This window comes from Brassica rapa, chromosome A05, assembly GCF_000309985.2.
Source record: "Brassica rapa cultivar Chiifu-401-42 chromosome A05, CAAS_Brap_v3.01, whole genome shotgun sequence".
NCBI lineage: Eukaryota > Viridiplantae > Streptophyta > Magnoliopsida > Brassicales > Brassicaceae > Brassica > Brassica rapa.
In genome coordinates, this window is record NC_024799.2 from 23913894 (window position 1) to 23936167 (window position 22274).

Genomic DNA, 22274 nt, shown 5'->3' on the forward strand with positions numbered 1-22274 from the left:
TACAGATAGAGGATAACGCCACGATGGTTTTTTTTAAATCAAACAAAATGTATACTGTTCTTTCCGACCATCAGAGTTGACTGAACTGTAACCACCATGTCGGATTGTTGTAGTAAATACTCAACCAAAATTAAAAAAAAAAAGAACTACTTCAGAATCTCGATATACTGTAAAACCGTGTTTGAAAAATATTGGGTTCTAAATTCCCAAAAAAAACTAGAGACTTTCTCTTTCGCTCAGATCCAGAACCTCAGCTACGGTTACCGAGAAAAGAACCCTAAGAAACGAAAACCCAGAAGAACATAACGCAGGAAACCCTAAAAAAACGAAAACACAGAAGAACAGATGAAATCGATTTTGAAAATTTTTGGGAAAAAAAAATTTGGACCATTTCTCGATTTGTGCGTGTCATCCTTGCGCAGGGGCCATGCTAATCTTCTCTGTATCGTTCCAATTTTATCGGATGTCCCCGAAGGGACAATCACCTTCGTGACTCCATCGCTATATAAACAAAACTCCTGCTCTTCACCTGAGCGATGTGGGACTATAGAAATCGTTAACAGCTTAAATGGGCCTATTTATCATGAGGCCTTATTTTCTATTTTGGGCCTATCTCTTTTTTTTTTGTCAGCGTGTTCATTACTTTCTTTTTTATTTAAAGTAGAAAACTGGATGGCCATAAAGCATTCTTGTGCTTGCAACTCTGAGAAGCTTCATGTTACATGTAATGTTAATTATGTTAGGAAACATTTCTTATCTTATAGTTATTTGATCAGTGGCTAGCTCGTGCTTAATAAGACACGTTATTATTGCATGATCTTATTTCAAACACGAGCTATTTAAAAAAATAATAATTCTGGACACCAGACACGAACTATTGAAATGAAAATAATTATGTTTTCTCGGACTATTCTTATTCATAAAATTCTTGTGCAACATATATCTTGAAAGTTACATGTCACTTTCACGTCTAATCCTATAACAAATTTAACCAAATCAGATATTGAAAAACATCTATTGAGATTCAAAATAAAACAAAGTAAGGTTAAAAAAAATCTAATGAAATCGATCAATGAGGGGGATGTTAATTAGTCCTACAAAAATGATTTTTAAATCAAGAAAAGAAAAAGCTAAGAAGAAACAATGAATTGTGCGGAAGGCAGGTCGAGTTTACTGTCTTCAACGAAACCATCATGATGCTCGAACTCGTTAGAAATCTCTTCTACAGCCTTAACGTCTTCGCATTCATCAATGAAGCCACCCTTTATATTCACTGTCGTTGATGATTCTTGAAGTTGAAGACACCACATGTCTTCTTGTAACCCATTAAAGTTTCCAGAAGAACAATATTGTTGTTGCTGTTGATTTGGTTCTTGGACATGATGAAGAGGGTAACTGTAAGGAATCACATTGTTGTTGTTTAGATCACAAGAACTCGAGAGATCCTCAGGTTCTTGCATCTGCATATGCGGTTCTTGATAATGATTATGAGCACGGTCACGGAAAACAGCCAGTTGATGAAGAACCATGTCCAATTCATTCTTATTATATTCGATCTCGTACTGAAGCCTTCTTATGATGCTATAGCAACCTTCAATGGGATCATTGGCACGAGCATCAGACTGAAACATGATTGTATGCATAGCGGCGTCTTTCTCAGGAGGGCTAAGGTCTTTGATGATCTTGGTGATGTTGCTGACACCAAAGAGCTTATGCGCGTTGAGGAATTGGCGGTGACGGTCGTGAGGGAAATAAGGAGCGAGAAGACAATCTGGAGCGCATTTTCTACGTTGGTATTTGCATGCAGCGCATGCTTGGTTTGTGGTGTTGGTACTGCTTGAAGGTTTTAATGGTGTTGGTTTGTGATGTAAAGGGAAGATGGAAGATGGTTTGTTTGAGGGCATTGTTTGATGGGTTTGGCGAGTTCGGTTCCTTAGATTTCTCCTGGTGGGAAGGGAATGCAGGGGGATGGAGAGAAATGTGGGAGGAGAGACAAGCTGATATAAGACAAGAGACAATGAGACAAGAAAGAGAGAGATTTTGACCAATTCAAAGTCATGGGGTTAATTTCTATGTTTAGAAAGTGGTAGAAGTGAAGATATGGTTGTGTCCTAATGGGTGAAAAATAGAAAAGACTACTGGAATTTACTAAAAATTAGCTATGTATAGGTTATTATGATGTGCATGGATGTAATAATAAGAAGGTAAAAGTACATGGTTGAAAACCTGTTTTTTTTTGTTTTGCTTCATTTGCAAGCAAATTTTCTTTGCTCATAAACATCATCAACATGTTTCTGTGATTCAAAGCTACAACCAGAAACTTAACAAGAAGTTTAGGTTTAAGGTTAAGATTCCATTTACAGCCTAGATTCCATAACAAACTAACAGGCATGGGTTCATAATGTTGTCAGACATGGAAACTATAGGAAAACAACTAACCGTTGTTAGATTCTTTGACTTAGTATGTGAGACAAACTCCATATTGTTGAGGAATCAGAAAGCAGAAAAACAAAGAACTATACAAGTTGGTCAAAAAGGCAACATGCGCAACACATTTTTCTTAACGTTTATAGATGCCACAAAAGCTCAAGATATATAATGAATATAAACTTGAAACAAAAATACTATTTGTGTAACTGGATAGAGAATGAAAATTGTATCAACGTACGGCTGAAGGTTGATATTCCAAGAAGGCTATCAATTTCCATGCGAATATTAAAGAAACAAGAACATGCACATTAGTGAGTCTCTCGAGTAGTCTTTCACAAATAAAATAAATAAAAGATGAGAAATTTGAATTGAAAAATGAAATAGTATTTCAACCAAAAGAATTCTAGAAGACTTTTGAGAAACTCACTTTACTGATGACCAAATGGCTTTCTTTGTTCAATCAACTTGTGAGTTTCTTCCAGGTTTAGCTTCTCTTCATAAACATTTGAAGAAAACACATGATCCTTACAGTTCTCCCATTAGCATAAAGCCAGTTAAACATTTTTTTTTAAACACACTAGAATAAGTAAAATAATAGAGAATGATGCAAACCAAAATCTATGTTTTTGCATGCAAAGCTCACATCATCACAAGAAACTAGTCTAATTTCAACGTCCAAAAACAGCAAACTCTGTTCTCACGAGAAAATAAAATGTGTGGTACCCAGAAGTGACAAAACGACGCCGGAGGGAATATTCTCTTATTTAATAAAACGACATCGTTTGAATGTTAACAAACTCAATAGCTTTTGTCTGAAAGAAGAAAATAAACTTTTGTCGCCCGAGAAATCGATTTCAATCAAATCCCCGACAACACCAACAGAGAAGACATCTAACGGTGAGTCTTCCGACAAAACTATTTCGCAACTTGTATCAATCTATTGGAATCTCAAAGTCGTAATCTTTCTTATGCTCTCGATCGATAGGAGAACTCCGTAGTATTATATCATTTGGTTTCTGTCCCTCAGATTCATATCTTGGCGTCGTATCTCCATTTGCTTGTTGTTTTGTATATGAATCGCCGATTGTATTTTGCCTATTCGTATAAACATTTAGCCGATTCACAGCTTCTTAGGTCGGTTAACAACAATGGATAGATGTTGTTGATTGTGTGGAATTAGATAAAGGTCCGAACATTCGATGCAATTCACGGTTAAGAGTAACCATGTCGTGTCTATGGGATGTTGATTTGATTTGTAAAACTTGTAATTGTTTGCTGGCCGAGGCACATGGTCCATGAGAATGCATTGACATAGCTTTGAGAGTTGCGTATGGTTTCTAAAATGTTATGTTTGTTTGTGTTTTTCTTACGAATTGTGTGAATAATTCCATCTCTCAGTGACATGTATTGGAAGTAAACATTTTATATTTAGATGCTAATTCTCTTATAGTAACTATTACAAGCGTAGATTAACTTAATAGACCTTCTCTTCTTTGTTATAGCTTTTGTCGGTTTGCAAGTTTCGTCCTTTTGAGCGATGTCTTTGAAGAAAGTGTGATATATATACTTTTTCTTTCAAGAAAAAAGAAAGAAAGTGTGATATATGTATGTATGAAAATGGGCAGCGTAGATTAAATTCTCTTCTAGTGATTATTAGTTTATTACAGCGTAGATTAAATTAAATAAACCTTCTTTTCTTGATTATAGCTTTTATCGGTTTGCAAGTTTCGATTTGTTTGAAGAAGTTTGATATATATATGTGTGAAAATGGGCAGGGTTAAGGAAAAATGGTGGTGAAACCCACAGTAGCTTTAAGAGGCATCCTGGTAGGTGGAGTGGCGATATTCGCCAAAGTTGCAGGCGCAATGAAGGCAGCTGGAGGTGTTAAGCTCGGTGCAGCCGCTACAGCCATGACCGTGGCTGCAACTGCTGCTGTGTCTGGATCTAAGCAAGATCAAAAGGATGATGCCTCCAAGAAGACACCACCGTCCAAATGAATAATATTTACTCATCTATGTAATTCTTCTTCTTTAAACCAAATTAATAAAAAAGGAGAAAACTTCATACTAGTTTTTTGAAGGGTTCTTTGGTTTCTTCTGCAGAAAAATTATTATGTTATTGAATGTTATATGAGTCTTACAACTTCTTACAAGCATTCTTGTGTAACGCAAAGGATTTGTAGAAGTTATTGTCTTTGACAAGCAAACAAAAACAAATGAGTAAATTGTGATTGTGGGATCACTTCATTAAAATCAGACAAAAAGCAAACCTTACCAATGCATAACTCATGATGATATTGACTAATTCATGGGTCCGGTCCTTCTGTATTTGACATTTTTTCTTTGTTAAGCCCTTCTGTATTTGAGATCTTTTACATCAATAGTGTTTTTACTTTTAACTGTACTGTAAGTTTGGAAAAAATAAAAGAAAAAGATCTCTGGTCTCCTCTGGTATATGATTATCTTACAAAAATTCCTGAAAATGGTTCACCACTCCTTTCATTTGTAGTGGTTATATGAGTCCCCTCTTAGTACACCATTTGTGATAATAAGCAAATGATAAACTCTAAATAACCATCTAATGACTTGTTGAACCTAAATTACCGTTAGATTTTCTCGCTAATTATAACCCTTTTATTTTTCTACCATGGAACAATCTTGTCTTATTTATATCAGTGAAATCAAGTTATAGCTTTCCCCAATATATACTGTACTAGGGTCGGCCCGCCCTACGGGCGGGATGTTTATTTTGTAAGTTGAGATTTAAATTTTTATAGATGTAAATTATGATAATTCTATTTAAAACTTTTAACCTTACATGTCACATTTTAGTTATTTTATTTCAGTGTTGTATTCATGTGATTAATACAAAGAAATCACAATGGTCTACTGCTGACTTTTTTTTTCACTACAGAAGATTTTAAAATTAATGAATTTAATGTATTTTGAAGTTAATGTACTTTTAAAACTAATATATCACAATCATATAATTAATGTATTTTTATCATTGTCATAACAGAAATAATTTATAAACTGAAATGTTTCATTAAAAAAGTAAATATATATTTATAATAAAAACTACTACGACCACATGGAGTTAAATAATCTAGAATTATGATTTAGATTTACGGGGTGAAAATTTGGTAGTGAGTTTTAAACTTTTTAAAAAAATTAAATTAAAATTTTTTTAAAATGGTTTCAAAAATTATTTTTGAATTTTAAAAAAAATATAAAATAATATTTGGAATTTTTTTTAATAAAAAGTTCAAAATTGAAACATATAATTCGAAACTATAAATTTTATTTTATTTTATATCTTTTTATTTATTTATTTGTATTTATATATTTATAGTATAATTTTTTTGTTATTTGATAAAATTTAATTTGGTTATTTTCTTTTTTGGAACTCTTTTGTGACAACAAACTTAAAATGAATCTATTTTACAGAATTGTCCTTGTTATTCATTGAGTCTTTTTATTCTTTCTTCATTAATTGATGTTACTATTTATATATTTTTAAAAATGATGTTATTATTATAATCAGTTAAAACAATGTGTTTTAGATATATATATCATTTATAATAAATTAAATTAAATTTAGATAAATTAATTTTAAAAGCGAGCCTAATAATTGTTTCATTTATATTATCAATTTAAATTAATATTACTGTTTATAGATGATTAATATTAAATTTATCTCTGTAAAAAAATAAATTAAAATATTTTGTTAATGTATTTTCATACTTCTTTCCATCGATGGTACAATTAAAATGTTAAAACATGAAAAAGAAGAAAAATGAATTCAAAAGAAAATAATTACAAACAAACATAATTTGCCATTCTTCAACCAAAAATTTTCTTCTGCTTTTTGTGGTGGAGTTTTAAACCAACAGCTCCTTATACAAAACAAAATCATCTTATAAGAAAATTGCAGATTCGTATAAATTAACCAAAAGAAAGATCTGCATGTGACTGAGCAAGAGCCTCATGAAAAGCTATGCAGTCAAAACTGAGCAACAGCCTCATGAAAAGCTATGCAGTCATGTCAGCCTCCTCCACCGCAGCTTTCATTCCTCCATTGACAGAAACTTTGTAAGCATGAACCTAATTTTTTCAAAACAAAATCAAGTCAAACACAATCCTTCATTTCTCTTTCGTACAAAAACAAACCAAAAAAGATTGCAGCTGGTATAAACACACCCTCCTGTCATTGTTATTGACTTCCCCTGTGACAGCTTGAACTTCAGCAATTGCCTTTGCTATCTCTCGTCACACTCTCCGTACGCTTGTTCCATGGCTGTCCAGATCACTCTCTCCGTCACTTGCTCCATGAGCTCAATGACGATTGCTCTGTTACTATCCACCGCTGACCCAGTGTCACTCTCCACCTTGCTCTATTGACATTGTACTATTGTCTTAGCCATCTGCGAAGCTGGCTTGTCTGGTAATGGAGCAGAAGACAAAGTAAAGTCTAAATGACATGAAAAGCTACCATCAGTCTCCTCTGAAGATGATATCCTCTGCTGCAAGAGCTCCGCTACTGTGTTTTCATGTAATAGTAATATCCCAGGGCATGACCCAGTATCCGCAAGCTCTTGTGCTTCAGGTGCAAATGGCAAGCCTTCTCTTCTTGTTTGTGAAAGTTTTGGATCACTTCCTGATAGTATTCCCTGGGACTCGCCTACATTAGAGCTTTGTATACTGTTTAAAACCATGTTCTTATCCAAGCAGCAGGAGAAAGCTCTTTGTTGTTGATGATCAATACATGAATAAACTGAAATAAAATCAACAAACAAAATCAGAATCTATCTCCCACAAAAAAAAAGTTTTCAAATTAAAATCTTGATAATCAATAAAAGAACAAACTGAAACAAAATCACCCAACAAAATCGAAATCTAAATCATCTCACATAAATAAACACTGAGTTATGAGGAGGTCTCGGTTCAGGTTCATATATATACTGAATGAAATGGGTGACGAATGCAGGGAAGACGGATCGTTGAGAGTACTGGACTGATTTGATTGAATGATACATTAATAACAGTTACCTAATTGCAGGAAAGTGGGGGATAGGTAGGTCTAAGAAAATAGGTGGTTTCTGGAAACATCCAAAGCATAGATAACATTGACGTTCCCAAAATCCGAGAAACGGCGGAAGAACAGATTAGACTTTGCCTCCTCTGTGATATCTTAAGTACGACAAAAGTCTGATTGTGTAAGGCTTAAATGATTGGAGGTGAGATCGACGACTTTGAGAGCTAGGAGATACCGTAGCTTTTGGTTGCAAGCTTAGGAGGTCACGGTGGTGATACGATGAACGTGGGCTCACGCCGCAAAGGATGCTTGATCACGACAATGGAGGGAGTCAATCGCGGTTGGACCATCGGAGATCAACCGGAGCCGCGACAGAGATGACAGGAGGAGTCGCGGAATGCCATGGCAAGGAGTCGAGGTAGCGGAGAAGATGAAGTCTTTAAAGTAGAGATGGCTATGTTGGGCTGTGAAGGAAAATGAAACCCAAGAAAGAAATTCATCAAAGACTAAAGACGAACTATGAAACACAATATTTTAGCGAAGAGACACGTGTCGCCCTTATAAGAATAGACTTTCCACGTGGACACCCCAGGAGTGAACCAAACATTTTTATATATATATAGATAGATATGACAATATGCATAAATATTTTTTAGCTACAGAAATATGAAAATTGTTGAAAAACATACGTCACATCCGCCTCGTTGAAAAACAAGAAGACATCTTTATTTATTTCAATCATTTTCCACACTTTATTGCATGTGAAAATATTATTTTTAGCTAAAACCAGACAAAAAAAAAAATATACATATAATATTTAGTGTGTGGCCAGATAAATTTCAAGTATGATCACATTGGAGCATAATAATGATTTTTCTATTTCATTTTGTTGAAATGAATTTTACCCTAATCCGGGGACATAATTTTATAAGAAGTTTAAAAGTTCAATTAGCATTAGCAATTTAACTGATAAAAGCTGTGAATTGCAAACTAATTAATCATCATTTGAATGAACGTTTCAACGTGTAATCAACAATAGCATATTATAAAGTTGTGGCCATGTGTGACATGTACTGATGTACATATGTTTCATACACGCCACCTAGCAAAACTTGATGCGCGTCCCTATCTTTTGTTGGATCCCACTTGCGTCCCTGCATGAGATGAGATCTAGTAAGTAAAAAGGAAAAATATATGTAGAGTCGAACGCTGCTAAAAAAAATAGAGTTGATCGAAAATTTAATTATATATTTTTCCTCAAATAAAAAAAGATAACATTCATATTTTGCATTCTAACTTCGAAAAGTGTAGAGTCGAACGCTGCTCAAAAAAAAAGTAGAGTCGATCGAAAATTTAGTTATATATTTTTCCTCAAATAAAAAAAGATAACATTCATATTTTGCATTTTAACTTCGAAAAGGTTTATTAGCAAAAGATGAGCTACCTTATATCGAATCCAATGCATATCCTCCTTACTTTATGCTTTCATGTGCCTCATTTCATAATTAATTTCTTATATACCAATCTTTCTTTCACTTTACCTTTTCACTTCTCTTTTAGGTTTCAGTTACCTAATCATTTTGCAAATGATCGTGTGTAAAAATACAACAAAATAGAAAAAGACGCTATTCTCGTTAATCAATGAGTTGACCAATATCGTTGAGTTCGTAGTCTCGTATAAACGAAAAAGAAAAGAGAGGCAAAATAGACGAATACGTGACAATTTTAATCAAACATGATTTATGTGTAAACGTGCACCATTTAATTTTGATTCTCCTTTGGTGAACATTCAGCATATGAAATTTATAAAACGAAGAAAAAATAAGATGGAAAAAAGATTATAGAAATATAAAACTAGATGTATATACAAATATATTAAACTCATAGATAGACTCATTATATAAGCAAAGAAACTAAACTAACCCTGCCAAGGCTTTGGATGAAGCTGATCGGAAGCAGCGTCGTTAATGCAATTCCCGAGACCGGCAAAACTTAGAATTTCGTTATGAGACATTAACGGTCTTAGCCCCAAGAAGTCTCTCGTCAAACCCTCTCTTCCTCCACCGCCTTCACCGCTTTTATTCTTGTCTGATGTAGTATCAGCGTTTGTCCTGAAGAGCTCGCTGAATGTGTTGTCGAAGGCTTCTCCTCCACCGTGATGATGGTTAAACCCGGAGGCGTTGTAGTCTTGAAACAAGACTTGATTGTTGTTGTTTGAGCTGATGAATCCCGACGGTGAGGTCATCATCGACGCCATTGTCGTGGTGAGGGTGTTATGAGACCTCTCGAAGTCGGTGGTTGGTGGCAAAGGAGTTGTTCTTGTGGAACCCATTTGGGCTGCTTTCTGGAGTAATGCTGTGGCTGACATAACCGGAGAAGCTGCAAGAGAGAACAAACCTCCTCCTCCTCCACCACCATTACTAGGGTTAGGGTTTGAAGAAGTGCGATCTTGCGGCTGAGGAGCAAGCCAAGGAGGGACGCCATGGTGGTGGTAATTGATGATTTGATCACCGGTTTGTTGTTGCTCTATCTTCATGGGAAATGTATGGGGATGGTTGCTGCTACTCTCACAATTATTAGTCACATTAACGTTGGTTTCGAAGTGAAGAGTATTGATGATGTTGTGGGAAGAGGAAGATGAGGAAGAGATGTTCATGTTTGGTTGTGCTTGATGATGATGATGAGACGATTGGTGAATCATTAGAGGGTTTGGTTGATGATTCTGGTCTTGTGGTGTTACTACTTCTCTTGCTGTCTCTTCTGCCAGTGCTAAACAAAATGCTCTATGAGTTATGTAACTATCCCTCCTGTTTATTTATCAAACAATAAAACCATAAAATGATCAATAACAACGTTAGTAATTAATACAAAGAAATGTACACGTTGAGAGAAGCTATGAAAGTTATGTGGTCCATCTATAGCATGTAGCAATCACATATATATTGTAAGATGAATGATAAATGCAAAGAAAGGAGAAAAAACATAATAACTTTTTTAAGAGAAGAAGAGGAAGAAAAGTACCCTGAACTAGTTTTATAATATAAATGAAGATTCTTTTGAGCTACCATTCTTTCTTTTGAGCTACCATTCTATTGTCCTCTTTCAAATTAAATGAAATTACTCATATCAAAACAGAATGCTTTGTACCATGTGTCCCTCCAGGTCTTACACAACCATAACATATCCCAAATTCAAAACCAATACTAATTAATTGTAATTACTATATATTTTAAAATTATCTAATAAATAGAAATACAATCATAATGAGTTTATTTACCTAGAAAAGAGAGTGCCACAGTCACATCTGTATTCTTTGGTGCCACAAGTCTTAGAATGAGCCTTGCAATCTGATTGAACAGCATATTTCTTTGAACATTTATCACATTTCCACTTCTTCTCTCCGTGCTTTCTGGAGAAATGCTTCTTGATTCCGGTTAAGTCACCGAGAGCTCGAGATGGATCATGGTGGACACAGCTTGTTTCAGGACATACATACACTTTCTTCCTTATCACTTCTTTGTTGGATCGTTGTTTTAGCTTCCATGGCAGATTGTGACCTCTTCTGTGAAGTTGTAGATTCTGATCTCTTTGGAATCCTTTGTTGCAGATCTCACAGACGAACCTGTTTGTTGCCATCAGTGTTTTTGGTGACAAAGCAATCACTTCTGACTCGGGGTCTGAAAATGGAAAATATTGAAAGTCAAAACCATCCTCAGTATAAACTCAAGAAACAATAATAAAAGTTTTTCGTAAATGGGTGGAGTAATTCTTGGGTTCACCCCCTAGGGTGAACCTCTAGCTTCACCAACCAATAGTGTTTGAGTATTTGATATTTGATATCTTTTAAAAAAGGAAACAACATTAAATTTCCAAATAAGATTATCTTTTTAAAATAAAACAATAAAAATAAATAATAATAGTTACAAAAAATAAATAAATAAATATTTTTAAGTATTCAGCAAAATACTAAACCATATAACCTAAATCTTAAACCCTAAACCCTAAACCTTAAACTTTGGATAAACTCTAAACGTTTAAAAATCCTAAACCCTAAATCATACATTAAAAACTAAATTTTAATAACACTAAATCCTAAATCCTAATCACTAAACCCTAAACCCTTGGGTAAACCCTGAACCCTTGGATAAATCATAAACTGTAAATCAAAAATATTTAAAATTAAACTCTAGAGATTATGATTTATCCAAGGGTTCAGGGTTTACCCAAGGGTTTAGGGTTTACCCAAGGGTTTAGGGTTTAGTGATTAGAATTTAGGGTTTAGTGTTATTAAAATTTAGTTTTTAATGTATGATTTAGGGTTTAGGATTTTCAAACGTTTAGAGTTTATCCAAAGTTTAAGGTTTAGGGTTTAGGGTTTAAGATTTAGGGTATAGGGTTTAGTATTTTGCTGAAGACTTAAAAATATTTATTTATTTATTTTTTGTAACTATTTTTATGTATTTTTATTGTTTTATTTTAAAAAAATAATTTTATTTGAAAATTCAATGTTGTTTCCTTTTTTAAAAGATATCAAATATCAAATACTCAGATACTATTGGTTGGTGAACCTATAGGTTCACCCTAGGGGGTGAACCCAAGAATTACTCAAATGGGTAACACTAATAAAGTTGTGATTTGTGTTTTAACTTAATTTGGGAATTATATTGAGGAAAACTACATTTACCATGCACAAGAAAATCCGAACGTTATACATGTCTTTATAATCAAAAAATTACAAAGGAAATACTAAAAATGTAATTTTTCTTTTCGATGTGTTTTATTTTTTTGTTGTTTAGAATAAAGGTTGTAAAGAGAATATTCTTTTTGGTAGAGGACCCATAAATTTTCCAAGAAGATGACTGTATCAAATAATTGGAATAGTGAATCAGTCCAAAACCAAGAAAAACTTGTGTATTTTTTTTTAACCATTCTTTTCACACGGACCTGGATTCCCTGGTTGGTTTCTCCTCTTCTTTTGAGGCTGAGGTTCCGGAACAAAGAACTGTTGTTGTTCTTCTTGTTGTTGTTGATGATGGAAGAAATTAGAACCACTTGCTTCAGTTCTGTTTCCTGAAGAGACACTTGCTTGATCCCCAGAAGATGTTAGATTCGACATATTCTCCTCTTGTTGTTGTTGTACTTGCTGATGAAGTAACATGTCTTTGCTCGTCATAACAATACCTTGAGAGAAAAAAAGGTAGAAGAAAAATATATAAGAAGCAATAAAAGATAAGAAACAGACAACCTTCTTCAGATCTATTTATATACTGATAAAAAAACGAAGACAAAAGAGAAGATTAAACAGATACATACAAGAAAAGAGTCTCTATATATAATCCTAACTTCTTTCTTTCATTTTAGTTTGTGTAATATATATAAACTTCCTTCTTTGGCTTCAACCCAAGAGACAACCTCTATCCACTTTTCTGCTTCATGTTTGAAACCAACGAGACTTCGTCTCGATGAAACAAAATAGAAGTAACAACAAATTATTACACAGAACATGAACAAGAACAAGAACTTGATAAGAAAACAGAAGAAGGAAGAAAATCAATATACCTAGAAGTAGAAAGAGAGATTGTGGACAAGATAAACTTTTTTATCTTTCTCTCCGTGTATTTGAAACCCCAAAAAATCAAAATATAAAATAAAATAGAGAAAAATAAAAGAGAACCCTACCGCTAAGAAAAATATGGCATTTTCTGCTTTTTGTATTATTTTCCCCTTACAAGCGAAGAGCAATCTGTCCTTTCTTTATCATTACCTGCAAATTTGTTTTCCGTATTTTTTCAATTTTGTTTTTTTCGCAAAATCTTAATCATTGAAAGTTTATCTTTTCTTTTAATCTTGGTAAATGTAGCAAATTATATAACTTTCTCACAAGCTCTGTGAAAAGCTTTGCAATTTTATTTTTATACTAGTAGTTTTTAGCCTCTCGAGAGCCAAGAAGCAGTAGACATATTTGAATTCATTTACTCCATTATTTTGCTTTGGAATAACAAATTTCACTATTTTTCTTACTCGTCATGAATCAGAATTACTAGTTTATGTCACACACAGAAAACGTTTTGTGACACAAATACTTATTTGTGGTCCATTATAATAATTGCCGACCAAAATTTTAGTGAACTGTATATGATATGAGTATATCCTCTATTTATTTAAACGTGAATAATTTTTAGTTGAGTTTAATTACTTTTACAGCTTTACAGTTTACACTGTCATTTACTGAGTTAAGCTATATGATTGAGACATTGATTAATATTTAGAGGTTTTGGGATAAAAGGTAACCTTTATATTGCATCTTTCCTTTTTTATTTCGATTTGATGCTTTTCATGTCAAAATAAAAAAAGCAATGAGAGCGTTCACATTGATCAGTAGATGGATTGCTGAAAAGAATTTAAATGGATTAATCATTGTCAGTGCAGCATGCCCTAATTCTTGCTTTATGATCCATATACACTGGTGTTCAAACAAAAATGATCCATATACACAATTACTTGAAAATTATACACATATATGGCTTTTAATCTAGAATATCACAAATACAATATTACTGAAAAAATGTACACATCTGTGGGTTTTAATATTTATACGGCGTGTATATATGATGAAAAGTTGAAAAGAAACACTAATAATTCGGAAAACGAAGAGTAGTGGATTGTTTTCAACATTCTAATTAAAAGGCCGTCTAGCCAATAGAAGTCATGCGATATATACAAATAAATAAAGTAGTGATAATAATTTGAAATGACATGATAAGGTGATGAATAATGAAGACCAAAAACATAATATCTAATTAGCTGTATAAAATATAAATAGTTGACTTGTTCGTCAACACACTCCGTGTTTCTTTACCTGAAAATCTAATTATATTGCCTATGTAGTTCCAGCTCCTTGATCCACTTTCGAGTACATTATGTAACTGTAAACCATAAAAAACCTTATAGAATTTGGAATTAGTTTAAATTGTTGATATATTTTATGAGTTTTTGGCATATAAACACACTTTTTTGGGTCAAAATAAACACACGTTTTCTTATACGCTAATTATATATAGGTGTACATAAAATTATATATGGGTCTATAGTAAATTAGGTCAGGTGAGATGCATAACATGTAAACCACAAATACAAAGTTATGATTTTGATAACTTGCACCATATAAGTTACGTTGAAGTTATGAATCTAACATAATGTGGAAACAATTTTTTTTAATTCGTCATATATTGTCACTAAATTTGGTGACATCCATCCATCTAGAATTAATATATAATACCTCTATAGTGAAAAAGGCTAACAAATTGGCAGTAATAAATACTAGCTAGTATCATATTAATCTGATAATAGTACTGTCGGTTTGAATGTTGTAATGTGCTTCGTTTGCTTCCCTAGTCGAGGGCTCTGGTTTTGGAGAAATCTTGTTTTCTACCAAGTATGTTTCTAGGGATATATCTATCTGTTTTTTTTTTTTTTTTTTGGTAAAATGTTAAATATTATTACCAGTTTTTCAATTTTTTACAAAAATACAAAGATACACGAGAAATAGACTTGCAGAATTTAATCTAAACAAAAGAACCAAACAGCGAGAAAGATCAACAGGAAAGAAACAAAGACTGAGACTTTGCACAAGACATCATCGGAACAATGACGGACCAGAGGAAACAGGCATGAACGAAGTGAGTATCAGTTGCCGCGAGCTACCGTAGAGAAAGGCGCCCTCAAACTTTGAAACACACGGCTCTTACAGCTTCCGAAGACCCAAAAGCCACAACCTGCACAAAGAATCACAATCTCCAACCCGCTTACTAACCCAAGAAGAATCGCACCAGCAGCACGAGGAAGGCACTGAACCAGCGATGTCGTCGTTTGGAAAGGACAATTGAAGATTGCTGCCTCCAACCAACCACCCCAGGATCGTGTACACCCTTTTAACCAAAAGCTCATATAGAGCCGCCAGACTGAGCGAGAACACAACCTCCGGTGAAGTTCCACCAAGCTAACAAGAAAGCTAGAAAGCCCTAGTGAAGCTCATACATCGTCCACAAACTCACTAGTTCTCTCCAAGAAACAAACTACTGACAGGTTCAGGAGCCATCGGCATAGCGCCTAAGCGGAAGAGCTAACTCGGAATAAACCTCCTGATCAGGAAGGCGCACACCACTGAGACTCACCACCAAGCACACCGAAAGTTCACCATTTATTATGGGAAATGATGACAAGAGAGCTGCCACCGCTCCGAGAAAGACCTAAGAAGAACGAGCCCAACAATCAAGCGGATGCCGCGTTGTACCCGACACAAGCTTCCACAAAAGAAAACCCAACCCGGTTAACAACTCCGAGCGAGCAAGCTTCGCACCCATGCCCACAGCTTATAACAAGCCGCAGGATCTCCGAAAGACAAAACCAACTCGGTTCCACGCGCCACCAAGGAACCAAGTACCGAGATTTGAACACCAAGCCCATAAGACTCGAACCCATAGAGCGACCTCAAAGCCACACCACCACCACGGATCCGCGAGAACAAACCTCACCGGAGCGCCACACGCTGTCACCCTCAAGTCAGAATCCTAGATCCAGAAAAACTGAGGCTCCCGCCAGAGATCTAAGCAAGCGATGAGATAGGGTTGATGCCGACCCACAACGCTTCCCTCTCCACCACCCCGGTACCGCCTAAATAACCGGTGAGAGCTGCAGCGCAAACCCTAGATTCCGGCCTCCACGAAACCGACCCCATCGACAGACCCTAGTCCCGCTCGTCGCCATTGAACCAGATCTGGCTACACCCAAGCCAAAACTCCTAGATCTACACGAGTAGAGGAAGAAACTTTCAGCAGCGTACCAAGCCAATGACGAACGGCAAGGCCGAGGGAGATAAAGAGAGAGTGACAGAGCTGAGAAGAGAAGAAATAAAGTGGGAGTCTTCCGACACCGGCTAAAAGGACCACCGGCGCCGGAGACAAGCGAGCTACAGAGATTTGTCTTCCAAGGTTAGAGGGAGCGTCGTTTTTTCAATATATCTATCTGTTTTTTCTGGCTCTGTAATCTTTTATGGTTGGTGTTAATTAATAAACTTCTAGATGATTTTTTTTTTAACAGAAAATGTCTAGATGATAAAAAGTCTGATAATAGTGTGCTCTTGTTCATTTACATATTATTTCATACGAGGTGCTAGAAATTTTACGACACGTTGGTGGCCGTCATGTGCATAAACTGCCAAACGATTTACCTAATTTATTTTCGTAAGCCATAGTATATCATACTCTCTCTGTTTAAGATATAAATTTTGTTTCAAAATAAATATCATTTTATATTTTAATACAAAATTTATTGATTTTATATATTTATTTATTTTTTAGTTAGTTGAAATGTGGTTAATGTATTGGTAATAATGTTTTTATTTAGTTAATATACAAAACTAAAAATTCTTTAAATCTGTGTGTTGAAATCTAAAACAATTAATCTCAAAAGAGAGAGTGCATTTAAAAAGTAATTCGAATTACCACACAAAGAGCATGTCTCATGAACAGATTAATTGGTTGTCTAAAATATTTAAAAGAAATTTATAAGAATTTAAAAATGTTTCGTCTTTTTTGTCTTGTTCTTGTTTTATTCCGGAATTATTTAGCTTTTCTTAACGTGATTTGTCCGATCATCTTCCCAATATGAAACACCAGCTCACCCCACACATCAAAACTTGACAAGAAACCCACTAAATTTTTGTGTAAATCAAATTTGAGTATAACCTAATTTTTTTTTCTTTTGTTTTTCTTCTTCTTTCTTTTGATGATATAGAACACACAACCACGAGATCATATGTTACTAAACTAAACCTTCTTTCATAAACTAAGCAGTAGTAGTCTTGTGGGAATAGAAGAATTTGGAAATAAGATATAAATCAAGTCGGTTATAGGTTCGAGTTCTGCCAGAAACTAAGTTATTATTTGCTTGATGAGATGAAAATGGAAACATGCTTCAGGCTTCGTTAAAAAACTCAAGACCGGATTAGTCGTCAGTACTAATTTTTCAGGAAATTAGTTTGATCTCGGCCTAGATAACCCCAGATTGAATGAAAAAAAATCTTCTTACATAGTAAGCATATTCACAATCACACATTGAATTTCTTTTTAAAATTAATTACATTGAATATGAACCTCTCGTAATATAGAACAAAAACTTACTCACGTCTATATTCAGTAAACTAGAAGCTAAACAGTAAGGCTGACACTAAAATAAAATACTAGTATAGATGAAACTTTGATAGGAACCCTTTTTCAAAAAAAAAAAAAAAGAAACTTTGATAGGCATGTATAAATTATCTTTCTCAACTGTCCAGAAATTATGGGTCTATAAAAGATTATACGTCCCTGTCTCCATGTCAGCTATGCATGGCTTAGATTATAGTATAATAAAAATCATATTCTGACACCACATAAATAACTATTTTCTAGATCATTTGAAAACATGCATGTGTTAACAAGTTTGAATGATAGTAATGACTGATTATGATGATAGATGACAGATCTGGACGTTCAACTAAAAACCAAGGTCTGATTGATTTCGTTTTCTTACTTGCCTACGAAAGTGGTCTGAATTTTCCCAAACATGAGACTGACATATATATGTAATATTGTTAATTATCCTTCAGCAAAAACAAAAGCCTTAAGCAAAAAAAATATTGTTAATCATACCATTCAAAATAAAACAAGATCGAAAGGTTCGTGAGTTACAGTGTATAGAGTCAATCAGTCACAGCTAGTTCACGAGCGGAGCATATATCAGGAAATAGTAGGGCCCTTTGATTATGAAAATGATTGAGCTAACACATGGACCCCTATTTAACAATCAACTGAATACAATAATGATTAACCCATAAGAGTAATTAAATTTCTTTTAACAATCGCACCTAACTTGTGTGATTGTTTTTTCAGAAACAATCGCATCTAGCTTTCATATAGTTTTTATCTTTCGCGTACGTTGCTTTCCACCACTTACCTTAGTAAGACATGCACAACCTCAACTATTTTATGTTAGCATAGATAGAGAGATGAAGAACATTATCTCCGCCAAGAGACATCGTAAGGGGTTCAGTTCTCTTATAGAGTTATGGCTGAGATAAAGCATGCTTTTCTTTTGGTTTAAGTTGGTGATCCCACTTGTTTTTTCTTCTTTTTTGTCAAGATGGATCAAACATTTGTTTTTCCTTGTAAAAACTACTTTCATTTATATGATATTTACAGCTTTAGCCAAAAAAAAAAAAAAAAAAAAACTATTTTATGTTAGCTATTTATGCAAAGGGATAACTTATCCGTTTACAGTTTTTTTTTTCGTTTACAGTTTGTTTTCAAAATACATAATTTAGTTTATAAGAAGGTATATTATTTAATATTCATGGAACCCTCTCTCATGTCAACTTGGGTAATAGACACGCCTGAAAACTACATGTCGAGTGGACCGTACTGGACCAACAGGGACACGTGGGAAGATACAATTGGATCCTAATTAGAACAGAGCCATGTAGTCTGGTCGTCGACTTCGCATACGCCCTTAAGAACACACCCGTTTCCGTGTTTTCCGTTTATGGTCTTCCTCATGCCACTGTCACTATAGAACGTCACCGCTTGGCTGGTCCCCCACCCCCACGTGAACCAGACAGATAGTAGCCATTTACCCAAACCGGTTCGAGTAAACCAAAACATATTAATACCACATCGATTCGCTTACAGTGAAAATATATCGGGTAACATTTGCGAACAGACTACAAGAGAATACCAACAAATGAATATTTCAAGTGAATGATTAGAAAAATGGTTCGTTAATTTTGCAGCTATGATGCAGTCTACTGTCGCAATATTAGGCTACGTAGAAACGTAGACTCTCTTGGTGATAGGCTTACCCGATAGATGTGGACCATGAGGTAGAATTTGTTGAAGTGTTCAGATAAATTGTAAAGATACTTGCACAACACGTTAGGAAACAATTCGGTGCACGCTTCTTTAACCGTCTACATAACACTCACACATGGGCTGTGCACTTGTTCATCTTATATTACCATGAAAAAAAGAAGTTAAATATCTAATATAAGCATTTTGTTTTAATCTCAAAAAAAAAATCAGCAAGCGATGTAGCCCCAGTGCTCTTCCATGGGCATGATCCAATGCTAGCTTTCCTGTCTGCAGTAAAGTATATATTGAAACAGAAGACGAAAACATTAAGCAATTTGAGTTCATGTGGGCTAAAAATATACTTTTTCAAGTCATCAATTTCTTTTACAGACTCTCTGATGATTGAACAGATCCGAGCATTGGCGTAAACGGCTGTCTCTCCCTGCTCATGACAATATGATCAAAATGTTCAATAAGCAGACTAGGTGACTGCACAAAAAAAAAACTAGCTAGTAAGTTCAGCACCTTGTCCTCATATTGTTATAACCGAAAGTAGAAGGAGTCGATCTGTTGTTCTTCAGGTCAGCATACTGCCATACTCTGAAATGAAATTAAACGAAACCGCAAGCTAGTGGTAACGCATGAAAACATATATCAAATTTGGTTTTGGTAAAAAATAGTCATCACAGCATGCAGTAGAATAGAGATGACTACTTGCTTCACCGCACCATATCCAACTGCCTCAGCTGCTTGGACTATCTCCACTGGTGTCCATTCCTTTAGATCACCAGTGCATATATTACCCGCACGATCTGAATCAGGGAACTTCTCAAAGATTTATTAAAATTAACATTCTAAACCGCAGAATAAGCTTTAGTGCTTAGTCTCTTTGAATCTGGATTTTGGATACAGCAGCACTCTGTTTCCAACGTTTACGAAACCACGACAAAGAGCGAGCGTACCTGTGTTCCCCAGTCACCAACATGGTTTCTGCGGTGAACTTCAACATTTGATTACTCTAGCATTCGAGCTATGGTGTCACCGATGATTGTTGATCTAACATGACCAACATGCATTTTCTTGAAAATGTTTGGAGAGGAAAAATCAACAACGGCTCTCTTAACAGGAAGAGTAGGCGCCCATGTCTCAATCTCGTTGACAAACATTGTTTCAATGCTCTGTTGATAGGTTTTATAAACAATTATGTTAAACAATATTATGTATGAGTGGCTTAAACTGATCAATATGCATCTCTGCTGCATTTGGATTAATAAATTTTTCGATAAGTGGCTTAAACTGATCAATATTTCTTGGAAGCGGCAGAACAGACTCCAAATGCAACAGCTCTAGTCTTGGATCAACTCTATTGACGGTTTCACGTGGTCAAGTGCTTCCACTACAATACTCCTAGTTTTCTCAGCATCATTCAACACCAAATATGAAAACCTTGAGTACTGAGAATACAGAAGCGGCAGTAATATAGAGTCTTTTTTGCTCCTTTCAAGAGCAATCACATCATCATACACGGAGCAAGCACCATCCGAATCTCCATTGCGATGTTCCATGTTGGCATGTCTCATTACTGCTTCGACATGTCCTGGGGATATTTCAGAATACAGTAGTTTGAAACGAGGCTCTTGCGCCAGTGATATCCCCATTATGCTCTTTAAACTCAGCTGCAAAAAGATGCATTTTTGGTTGTCTCTTGAGATATATTTTAATTGCTCGAGCAAGGGCTTGGTTTGCAATATCCATTCTTCCCCTTGCTTTCATGGATAATAATACATATTGAATCCAATATTCAGGGTAACTTTCACAAGCAACTATGCATCTTTCATAGAGATGGAAGACCTTAGACCAGTCTCCATCACTCTCTATGAAATCAAGATAGTTGTGCCAGTTCTCCCGCTCTTCAACACTGAGTGGCTGCACATTGAAACTGGGTCTTCTTCCTATAGCTGTTTCAAAACCAATGATCTTAGATTCAAACTCTTTGGCTTTTGTAACTTGGCTTCTATGTATTTTATCAACTCCTCTGGATCAGTTTGAGATTTTCCGCGTTGGTAGTACCAGCAACTGCCACAGCACTCCTTAGTTCCGACAGAGGCAATGCTTGAGCTAATTCTTTAAAACTGTCGAAATATCTATCAAGACTATGAATAAGATTCTCCAATATTCTGGTGTAAATCATTGCAAGACGGCTAAAGTCCTTGGGCAGTGTAGACTCATATTCAAGGTATCCTACGTACTCCAAAACTCTTTCGAAGAGTTCTCTGATGAATGCTATATCATCAGATGTATTTATGACATGAGTGCAATAATGCAACCAGAAATCCACTGAATACTTCAACTCATCCACTGCACTGCTCTTTGATAAACGCACAAGGCCTTGTCCGTTTCACCCTCATGATCAACATACTTTTTTCAGTAGCCATGACACAAAGTAAACTCAGCTAAGAAAGCATCATACACCTTCCGGATGTTTGCTATGCAGTCCTGAGCTATCCTCTCTGTTAATCTAGAAACAGAGTGTTGAAGTAAACAAGAGAAGTCTGAAACTGCTTAACACTAAACGTAAAGGAGTTTTGCCGTATATAGGCTTTACAATTAGGAAAGCTAGAAAATAGGAAACAGACTTCACGATCTAAACCAACTACACACGACTCCTACAAACTTGGAAGGACCAATTCAAACTAGAAAGTTAACGTAAACTAGACTCAAAGACAGAAACATAAAAGACCAACGTTTATCCATCAATTCTTCCCCTAAACTGGAACATCTTCTTCCAGTTTACTCCTTCTTGCTGCTTACTCCCATCCTTTCTCTGAGTTTCTCAAACACATCGAGCTTAACAGCCTTGGTCATGACATCAGATAACTGATCTTGAGTTGTACAGTAGTTCAGTCCTATGACTCCATCTTTCAC

At 35.0% G+C, this 22274-nt stretch overlaps 4 protein-coding genes and 1 non-coding gene across 8 annotated transcripts; 1 reads left to right on the forward strand and 4 right to left on the reverse strand.

Annotated features, from left to right (window-relative positions):
* Window positions 1-376: 376 nt before the first annotated feature.
* Window positions 377-479, reverse strand: LOC117134535. The gene has a single exon (XR_004458721.1). It is a non-coding gene; the product is annotated as a U6 spliceosomal RNA (small nuclear RNA).
* On the reverse strand, window positions 377-3327 carry LOC103870089 (LOB domain-containing protein 22). Its single transcript, XM_033291926.1, has one exon. It carries the CDS (start codon window positions 1902-1904, stop codon window positions 1131-1133), a length of 774 nt encoding a protein of 257 aa, XP_033147817.1. The 5' UTR covers window positions 1905-3327; the 3' UTR covers window positions 377-1130.
* Window positions 3328-4205: 878 nt separating this feature from the next.
* On the forward strand, window positions 4206-4602 carry LOC103870090. The gene has a single exon (XM_033291927.1). The coding sequence runs from the start codon at window positions 4218-4220 to the stop codon at window positions 4425-4427; it is 210 nt and encodes a 69-aa protein (XP_033147818.1). The 5' UTR covers window positions 4206-4217; the 3' UTR covers window positions 4428-4602.
* A 3790-nt stretch (window positions 4603-8392) lies between these two features.
* LOC103870091 (protein indeterminate-domain 11) lies at window positions 8393-13184 on the reverse strand. Of its 4 annotated transcripts, none has more exons than XM_009148197.3 (5): window positions 13024-13184; window positions 12409-12645; window positions 10742-11141; window positions 9388-10271; window positions 8393-8618 (listed from the first exon to the last, which is right to left on the reverse strand). In XM_009148197.3, exons 2-5 carry the CDS (start codon window positions 12635-12637, stop codon window positions 8590-8592), a joined length of 1542 nt encoding a protein of 513 aa, XP_009146445.1. In that variant the 5' UTR covers window positions 12638-12645; window positions 13024-13184; the 3' UTR covers window positions 8393-8589. The 4 variants fall into 4 exon arrangements, 3 of the variants coding, with proteins under 3 accessions (XP_009146445.1, XP_009146441.1, XP_033147816.1); XM_009148193.3 differs by lacking the exon at window positions 13024-13184 and adding an exon at window positions 12778-12922; XR_004458296.1 differs by lacking the exon at window positions 13024-13184 and adding an exon at window positions 8909-9035 and having other exon boundaries at window positions 8444-8618; window positions 12409-13017.
* On the reverse strand, window positions 12701-21747 carry LOC117134405 (pre-mRNA-processing factor 39-like; the record flags this gene model as incomplete). Its single annotated transcript, XM_033292722.1, is given in 6 exon segments — window positions 12701-12922; window positions 13024-20696; window positions 20699-20971; window positions 20973-21364; window positions 21367-21408; window positions 21411-21747. Coding segments are annotated over 5 exon segments (1185 nt in total), but the record flags the coding sequence as incomplete, so codon positions are not given.
* Between the last annotated feature and the right edge of the window lie 527 nt (window positions 21748-22274).